At 34.8% G+C, this 10,267-nt stretch overlaps 1 protein-coding gene across 1 annotated transcript; it reads left to right on the top strand.

Moving 5' to 3' along the window:
* Positions 1-231: 231 nt before the first annotated feature.
* LOC132284584 (protein Dr1 homolog) lies at positions 232-8,986 on the top strand. The gene is made up of 6 exons (XM_059786697.1): positions 232-461; positions 591-651; positions 1,737-1,826; positions 6,508-6,602; positions 8,060-8,128; positions 8,374-8,986. Exons 2-6 carry the CDS (start codon positions 597-599, stop codon positions 8,536-8,538), a joined length of 474 nt encoding a protein of 157 aa, XP_059642680.1. The 5' UTR covers positions 232-461; positions 591-596; the 3' UTR covers positions 8,539-8,986.
* Positions 8,987-10,267: the final 1,281 nt, after the last annotated feature.

Genomic DNA, 10,267 nt, shown 5'->3' with positions numbered 1-10,267 from the left:
CCCTACCAATTGGAAGAAAAAGTACTTAGACCAATTCACTCTCTCCCTTCCTTGGTGTAACACTATTAAATTAAAATAAGAAATAAAAATTATACCGACATTTATTAATTTATTAGAAGATAAACAGAAAGAAAGATATAGATATATAATAAATTTCACGAAACGTAGATTTTATCGTAAATGTCCAAACACGCCCTCGTCAAACGTGCCAACTATTCTCCATAACCGTTCTTATTCTCCGTGGCTCCAAAACGGACGAATCCAACGCGCTACATAGGCGCGTGAGTAATCGTTGCTCAACGCGCTTTAGAGAAATTTGCCCTAATCGCCTGCGAACTCTCTATACTTCTCTCTCTATATTTCTGCAACACCGATCCTCTATTTTAATTCGAATTCGATTATTTACGGTCGCTTGATTTGTCACCAATATCTCTTGTTGATCGTCAGATTTCACAATCTAGGTGAGTTGATTTTCAGTTTGATTGAATAAGTTGTAGATCTGTAATTCTTGTTTGATCCTCGTGTATATAATATTTATACAATATTTATTTTGATTTGAATCTTATGAAAATGAGATTTGATTTCTGCAGGTTAGGATGGAACCTATGGATATCGTTGGGAAGTCGAAAGAGGATGCTTCGCTTCCAAAAGGTTTGATACTGTTTTCTGTTTTTTTCCTATATATTCATATACATGTAAATATAAATATATATTTTTCGGTCAATTTGGTTTCTTTGTTGTTATTATTGTTCCTTTTTTGTTAGTTTTTTATTGCTGGTGATCCAATAGATGAATTGTATGCGCTTCTAGCTAATATTCGTTGTACAAGAAGAATATTAATAAATGAGAAAATGATTTATCTGAGAAAACTTCACATGAGATCACTTCGAGTAAAAGTAATTGATTTCTCATTTTCTAATTTTCTTATACAATCAACAACTTATTAACCCTTAAAAAATGATTTCCATTCACTAATTTGCATTTGCAACAAAAAAAAAAAAGAGAAGTTTTTTTAAAGGATAGATATATATACACACACACACACACACACACACACACATATATATATATATATGTATGTATGTACATTTGGTACACATAAATGATTCACAAATTTAATTTTGTAATACCATTCGTAAACCCTATTGATGCCAATTTCTATAAATTCATTATTGTGGTTGTTATTTTTATACAAAATATTGTGTTTCTGGATCAATTAGGGTGAGATCTTGACATAAATTATTTTGTGAGTTTGGTTTTAGCACCATCTGCATCCCATAAACTCGGATGGTAAGGTGAGAAGAATCCTTCAATATATTTGGACTAGCTGTGCAATATCTCTTCATGGCCTTGCTGGTGTAATACTTAGTCATAGTATTTATGAATTAATAGTTTGTGCCATTTTTATGACTTCTCGAGTTCAAGTGGGTTACTTCTGCAATTGACAAAGCCTATAATTTGGTACATTAAGCTGCTGTTGAGATGAATGATACCAAAAGCATGTAAGGGCGGAAGCATCAGTTGTCGATATAAGCCTGCAGGGGCATTACATTTTACGACCTGTGAAAACTTATAAATTCTATTATATAACCTAATAACGTTTTAATATCTAAGTTTGAGGACTAACAAATTTAATTGATACCATACTTCATTGTTTTTGACACTAATGTCATTTAAGTTGGCTCATTTGTTCTTATTTGTTTGCTTCATTAATGCAACTTATGATTTATATCCAGCAACTATGACTAAGATCATAAAGGAGATGTTGCCTCCAGATGTTCGTGTTGCAAGAGATGCTCAAGATCTTTTAATCGAGTGTTGTGTAGGTGAGGAGTTAATATTATAGAAACATTGTAGTTTTAATTCTGCTTCATCCTTTACTTAGCCAGCTCAGTTAATTGTCAATATCTTCTGGTTGTAAATTACCTCTATTTTATTTATTTATTTATTTATTTTTGTTTGATAAATCAATACATCATTGCTGCTATTGTCTTGGAAAGTTCTATGAACTCATTATACTTGTCTAAGATATTAGGTTAATGTTTAAGGTCATTGTTGTCTTTCTAGTGACATATGAGTTCTCTTTGACATTCTTCCCTCAAGCTGTTTGATATATATTAATATCCTGAATTTCCACAAAAATCATGGTTTGACACAGTAACTGAACCATTTTTTTTTTAAACGAAACGTCACTGCCATGGAACTTCCATATTATTGGTGGAAGGAGACTTATTTTTGAAACAAGTGTGTTGTCATGAGATGGAATTCAAATGTTTAATAAGGACAAAGATAGGCATGATGGGAGGCACTGTACTGAGGTTGATGGGAATTAAGGATGGTGAGTTTGACGTGAGATTGAAGAGTGAACCAGAGAGGGATACCCATAAGCTTTTATTTGAAATTTTTTTGCCCTCAAATCTTTGATTGAAAGAAGCTCATTGGGTGTGGGGATGGGGGGTTGTTAACAGAATCAAATAAGTTAGCATGCTAATTAAATCTACAAAACTAGATCTTTGCAATGATGATGCAGTAAGGAGCAGTTTTTTGGTTATTTGTATTTGAGAGACATGTAAACTGTTGGTCACAAGCTATCACAATTCACACTAACTTTCACATCCCATCTTTTGAGTACAAACATCTAAGTCTTTAAACATTAATAAATAACAAATTGAAAGTCTTTAGAGGTGTGATATTATATATATATATATATGTCATAAAAAATGTAACAAATTTTATTTTTTATTTTTTAATTTAAAAAAGTTGAGAAAAACTTATTGGGAGTGGGGGTAATTAACAGAATCATTTAAGTTAAACATACTAATTAAATCTACAAAACTGGATATTGGCAGTGATGATGCAGTAAGGAGCAAATTTTGGTTGTTTCTATCTGAGAGGCATGTAAAGTGTTGGAAACAATCTATCACAATTCATGTTAACATTTCACATTCCATCTTTGAATGCAGACATCCAAGTTTTGAACGCAGATGTCCAAGTTTTTGAACATTAGAAATTTCTAATAATAAATTATTAACTGAAAGTCTAGGAGGTGGATATGTGTATACATGAAAAATATATAACATTTTTCAGATCAATTTTGAACCTTAGGTGTAATTGTAAGAAGTTTACTAGTTGATGGCTAGAATGAGTAATTCAGAGAAGATGGAGGGTCTTTTACTAGTAACTCTGTAAAGGGAGGGATTGTAGTTTCATAGTTAGGTCTGTCTCCAATCTCCCAAGACATACTGAGCTTCTTACACAAGGAATGGAAATGAAGAAACTATGACCCTTTAATTTAAAGCATACCTTAAGTCATTTGAGCCTTTAAAGTTGCAAACCAATGCTTTTTTCTTAGTTTTCTGGTAAAACACTGGGCTGCTTGTGGATAGATACAGCTCAAGTCTTTGGTAACTTATCTAGCTCTTTTATATGATTCATATGAAATAAGCTCCACCTTGAGTTCCTAGATTGTTATCTGTATGTGCTGAACTTGAATAATATTACCCATGGCTCTGTTAGATCAGTTGGAGGCATTTTATGTGCTAAGTCTTGCGTCTCAGAAGCTTTTTAACCTTGTAGAGAATAGATAACTCTGCAAATGCTTCCTTGCTCTGGAAGAAGAGCTTTTGTCACCGTTTGCAATGTTCCCTCTTCCTTGAAAGTTCTCTCAATTTTTTGCAAATTACACCTTATCTTTTTCCATGTTATTTTGGTCTCATTGGTTCGTTCCAATGTCAAAGTGTCTCTCTGTAGTCCCTTTGTCGTGGTAAACCTTTATTTTTGGGTTGGAGAACGTTGGTGGCTAGATCACTGTAATGATTGTACAGTACAACTTTAAAAATGCTTCTGCGGTTGCTTTAATTTTTCCATTGTCTCTTTATTCTGCATTGTTTAGTGCTGGAAAGAAAAGGAAAAACAATTTTCTTCATATTACGGAAGCCTAGATATGCTTTAAAAGAGAAAAAAGATTTTAAGTTCTCTCCATGTGTAGATGTCACCATGTTTCCTTGAGCATGATGTTAACTCATGTTGGTGGGAGATTTGTTTAACCTAGAAGGGGTCAGTCAGCCGCTCTGCAGACACTGCTATGGGTTCCTCTTTATCCTGACATTAATAGTAGCAGAACTACATGATGTGGAAAATTCCAATTCTGATTACCTCCATCAGATTCATTTTGCCTTTTCTATAAACTATTTTGTGGTATTGGTAAATTCATAATTAATTTTATTCATAGGAGCCTGTAGAGCGATCCCTTTAATCTTATATTTTTATCAAGAATAAATGGACTGTTGGAGAGTTATATCTTGAAATGAAAGAGTCCATTGTCCAATGATTTTCATCCCCATGCAATTATTATCTGAGCATCACTTTGGTGAATATCAAGAAGATTCATGCAACAAGTTCTGTATATTCATGCTAACCTGATTCTTAGATATTGGAGGGCTTTTGTTAGCAATGCTTCTTCTTGTCATCGTCTCAGTATTCAATCTTGCCCTGTTTCTGATTTTTCATTTTTTATTTTTTTATTTTTTTCCTTTTTTAGTAGGTATGGTTAGGGATGCAACTTGGGTGGGCTGGGAGGTTGGAGGGTCAACCTAGCTCAACCCAAAGATGACCTGCTGAATCTCTCCTTGGGTTGGAGAGATCTAGCCCAAGTTTGACCTTGGTCGGGTTGGGCATCTATCAAAACCTGAATGCATTGATCTGTTTGGATATCTTCCCAAAAAAAATTTAAAAGCATTTTCACTTTTCAGTTTCTCACTTCAGTAAGCTCCCTGAAATTAGCTTCAAGATGACCGGCCACTAAATCCACTAAATAACATGCATATAACATGATATGCAACTAAATCCACAAAAATAACATGAATATAACTCCACTTAACAATATGCCTTAGCCGATGATGAGGTTTGGTACAGGCTCACAGGAGACTGTCGGAGGCTAGGATTTATACTTCGTAAATTTAGCTCTGATGAAACCGTGAAGTTGAACATGGCAACAAGAAGGGGTGATGAGAAGCCAGTGACAGAGAAAGGGCGATGAGGACGGCTAGGGCTACAGTTCTCTCCCTTTCTAGAAATTCTGATTTAGTGAAAGAGAGAAAGGTTTTATTTATGAAGGAGCTTGACCATTGGATCAAAATGAATGGCCATGATCATCTCTAATATTTTAATATGATAAAAAGTATTATTATATTATAAATTGGGTTTGAGTTACAAATCTCCCAACCCAATCCAGCTTGAAACTGGATTAGGGTTGGGTACCTGGCCCAACCCTAAAACATAAAACTCCTACCTAGGTCCGTCCTTAATTCGGCCTGGGCTGGGTTGGGTTGATTTGGCCTGACTAGCTTGTATGCCTAGGTATGATACACACTCACTATTACCGCAAAGGGGACTCGAACCCTCAACGTCCCATGTCAGAGGAGGAAGAGATGCTACTTTAGCTAAAGGCTCGGTAGTCCCCTCCCGATTTGCTTAGCCTAATTTTGGTGGGTGTTCATGAAGGACATAGACAGATGGGTTTTTGCTGAAAATCGAGCTTGGTGATTCTAATCAAGCTTGGGGTCCTCTTGTGGTTTTGCATAAAGCTGCCAAGCTTGGGTTTGATATTTTAAGTATAAAATGCAATAGTTCCAGTGTCATCCAGTGGATTAGAGACGGTTTTGAGGTACTTGGAAACTCTTTAACCATCCTAAGAAAGTTTATATTTCATCATTTGATTTTTTTTTTTTTTTTTTTCCAGTTAGGTTCTAGTTGGCTATTTCAGAAGCCAACCTTTTAACCTAGGGGATGTTTTGACTACTAAAAACTTCTCTGCTAACATAATACCAGTTTTGCTTTAAGTGCAACTTCCTCGCATTTTTTCCTGTTTCCTATGAATTTTATTTCTCATTCGTGCTCATACTTCTTTTTTGATGACTATTGGTTCTCATGGAATGACATGTTTATCTTTTCTGTAAGAAGCAGTCGCTCTATACTCTATTTTTGTATTTGATAGGTTATAGCTAACTAATTCTTCTAGTTGTAAAATTAACCTATTTTTCCATTCAAAGTGACTCAGAGGATTCAAATTATAACTCTTATGTTTAACAACAATTCAATCTATTAGCTTTTGGAACTATGGTCAATTGTTGTCGAACGGCCTTAAACCTTTCCGGTGGTAAATATTACTTCATTTTGATGTTGTATCCATTAGCTGATCCTTCCTGTGCTGTTGAAAATTGCACCCACTTGCTTATTCTTGCATTGGGGGGAAATAGGTCTACAACGGAAACATACCCAAATTTAAAATTCACTCAGTACTTAATTCAATTGTGCACTTTATATATCACTTGTTAAGATGATATACACCCTGATTCCAATTGATGAATTTTAAATGAATCTATTACCAATTTCAGACTTGATGTATTCCTATAAGATTGTGTTTGCCAGCTCATATAATAAGTAGATCGCAGTTTCTGTTTTCTTTATAAATGAATGATTTCTTTTCCTTTCTGCAATGCTTTTCAGAGTTTATAAACCTTATTTCGTCAGAGTCCAATGAAGTTTGTGGCAGACAAGAGAAGAGAACAATTGCACCAGAGCATGTACTCAAGGCTCTTGAGGTTTTTTATCCAATTATTCATTTTCCATTTTTAATTTTGGTTTTGTGTTATTTGCTTATCTATCCATATTGCAAGTTCTTATGATGTTATTCACATTTGTGTTCTATTACTGTTAGCATCATGTGTATGCAGGTATATATATATATATATATATATTTTTTTTTTTGTAGACCTGTCTTGAGGTTTGATTTGATGCGCTTGATTATCTAACTTATGGTAAACCATCTTATTGTGTTCCATCGCTCCCAATACTGCCACGCGGGGGTTGAGCACACCTAGATATAATGCTAAAATATTCATGAGCTGAGGTAGCCGGTGGGTTGAGTAGCATTTGTGAGGCATGCAATTGGAATGCAGTGCATTGTTAAGCTTCTGTGTTCGTAGTGGAGCTTCTAGGATCCAGTTCTGGAAACATGACTATATGATTATCCTCAAATAGTTGTAGTAGATCATAAGCTTCCTATATTCCTATCTCGATGGTGCTGGTAGTCTCCTCCCAGCTTTCTCAATTTTAAATCAAGAAAGCAATATTGATGTAGCAGACGTTCCAAATATTGCAAATATTCAAAAGCGGCCCTAAGAATTACAGCTCCTGAATATCAAATTAGTGCACACAATATTTATGTCATCTTCAAATTTTTCAGTCTCAATCCTTAACTTAAATGGGGAATGAACATTACCAAAATAATAAAAATAAGTAAAAATTAGTCCTAATTATCTATCTTCCCCCTTTCACCAAAAGCAAAGGCAAAGCACGTGCAGGTACAGCTCATGTGTGCCAATTATATCTTGTTCTCCATCATTTACTTGTCCCATTTTCTACCTTTCTATATTTGGGAGATTCAAGTCTGACCATTTGAATCTTTGTCTGTCCACTCTCAGTGAGCTCCTGAGCTCCACTTTTTTATTCCTAGAGAAACCAAATATGCATTTGTGTAATCATCTTTCTATATCCTTTGCTGCTGTAGGTTTATCATTAGTGACCGTCCTCATGTGGTGCCCCATATTTCTTGGTGGGGACTTTATCTGTGTCACCCACCAAACACCAGGACAAGTGATTCACGGCATTTAGATGAAGGGTTACACTGATTATTCAGTTGTAGAATGGAAACTAATGTGTGTGAAAGTGAACTAAATCTCAACCAGGGTTAGTGATTTTTATTGGTATTCTGGGAAGAAATGCATTGTAGATTTTCCTCCAGGCGTTTGCAACCAGCAAAGATTGTCAGCTTATCGTATATGTTGTTCTTGATCTGGATACCTAAATGAGAATTAGTTGATTCAATCTTGTGCATACCACCTTATGTTCCTTTTTTTTTTTTTTTTTTCTTTTTGAATGTTACTATCTGCTCCTGTAGCTGTCTTGATGGTAATAGCATGTTAAATACTCATTGTAACTCACTTATCAAAAAAAAAAAAAAAATACTCATTGTAACTCATAATTGTGATTCTGTCAGGTTCTTGGTTTTGGGGAATACATTGAAGAGGTCTATGCTGCATACGAACAACACAGGCTTGAAACAATGGTAATTATACGTTTCTAACATTCTTATCTACATTAAAATTGATTTTCCGATAGGATAGAACTGGCCCATGAGACTCACAACTGGACCCAATATCGGTCGTCGATTTGGTTGAACCACCTCTTATTTCACCAAAGTTCTTGTTAGACCAGTGCATAGGGGAATCAAGTAAACTGATGTTTGATTATCATCACAGTTTCCAAACCCTCAAATAGAGTACTTGTTCTTTTGGGAATAACCTCTCACAGGACTCCATAAAAGGTGGGAAGTGGAGCAATGTTGCCGAAATGACTGAGGAAGAAGCATTGGCCGAGCAGCAGAGGATGTTTGCAGAGGCAAGAGCAAGAATGAACGGTGTGGCAACAATCCCAAAACAATCGGACCCTGAGCCACGAATGGATGACCAGCTTTAGGACCCTTTTGTTCTCTTGAACCATAGGCAAGAATCATCGACTTCCATCTGTGTTTCTTCAGGATCTGCGCTTGTTCCGTCTTATTTATGTACATAAGCCCTTGCTAGATACATGGCGGCATCTCTAGGTTCGAATTAAATGTGCTCTATGAATATCTATTTATATTTATTGTGTAACTAGTTTGTTCCATTTGCCTCCATTTCAGTACAATGTTGCTTGCTTGTATAAAAAATCTAGGAAGATGTTATTTCCAGTTCAAAAGGGTGCATGCATCGCTGTTACCGGCCCTCCCTATAATTTTCAATCGGAACTTTGCAGAGTAGGCAGTTGGTAGAATTGCTGAATATGTTATTTAATTACTACTAATAATGGTTTCCAAGCTTGAACAATGTTTAATCCGAATAGACTACAATGTTTTAATTATGATTTGCAAATTTTGGTTCCATTACATGATTCATGTTCTCAATAGTAAGAAAATGTTTGGTATTTGGTGGGTTCTGCTAAACATAGAGTATCCCTTGTATGCCAGAAAACATAAGCTCCTGTAACTTCAATCCAAATCTTGGTTCGCCATATCGGTTGTTACGTGATCTATATTGGCCAGTTTGTATTGATTTTATTCGAGACAGTTACATTGAGATCGAGACCGTGACCGCGACCTGAACCATGATCCAAATAGGCTTATTAGGATATATATACCTGCTCCTGATTATTTTAAGGGGATTTATGCTAGCCGTGTTGCTAGCATTTTTCTTTCTATAAGAAAGACTTCCTTGCACATGTTATACCACGTCTTCGGTGTTATTTACCAATTATATTTCGTTACATAAGTAAACATGTATTTACTTTAGCTAGTCCTATTACTATGTATCCGTAAAAATTTCTTGCTTATATACTTATCAAAAAAAAAAAAAAAAAATTTCGTGCTTATATCATGTCATTAATATACCAAAGCATTAAAGCTACGGTGATGCATGAGAGTACTCCTACTCTTATAATTTGCCAATATCAAGTTCTAATGAGCAAATAAATCTCTTTTATGCAATTTTGGGACAAAACGAAAGAAAATATTCCCCCTGCCCCATAAAATTTGTCCACTTTAGAAAATGATTCGCAAAACTTTTTTCAAAGTAAACAAGTTAATTTTGTGAGTCTCGGTTGTCAAAGTGAACAAGTTTTATAGACAGAGGAAGTAATCAGGGATAGTAGCCGGGGGGCCAATTGCCTCCCTGAATTTTTAATTTTTTCCTAATATGCCATGCTATTTTTTTTTTTAATATATACCCCTAAAATATTACTAATGCCCCCCTGAAATTATTACAAAATTTTAACCTTGACCCCCTTCCCTACCTTGAAGTAATAAACAAGTCATAAAAATGAAACTAGAATCTGCAAAACACAAACAAATTGGAGATATATGTAGGTCTAAAAGTTGTGTTAGGCGCAAACTCTCTCTCTATATAATTTTATTTTTTATATGATATTAATTAAAAAGAAAAACACAAATGCTTCTAACTTTCTTTTTTTTCCCTGAATGGGATTTTTTTTTATATATATTATAAATCAACAATAAAGTACAATTACAACAAGAGATAAATCTCCATGACGAATCTTGGAATAGACATAATCCATTTCCAAAAGGCAACCTATCCTCACAAAAAATTGAAATATGCTCTACTAGGATTAATCAGGTGCAAAAACCAGTCCACTCATAAAGGTCTTCAACCAC

This window comes from Cornus florida, unplaced genomic scaffold (assembly GCF_030987335.1).
Source record: "Cornus florida cultivar Cherokee Brave unplaced genomic scaffold, ASM3098733v1 CherokeeBrave_3.0.0_Hap2_Chr11, whole genome shotgun sequence".
Lineage (NCBI taxonomy): Eukaryota > Viridiplantae > Streptophyta > Magnoliopsida > Cornales > Cornaceae > Cornus > Cornus florida.
Note: the sequence above shows the minus strand (reverse complement) of the source record. Positions and strands in the feature narration are given on the sequence as shown.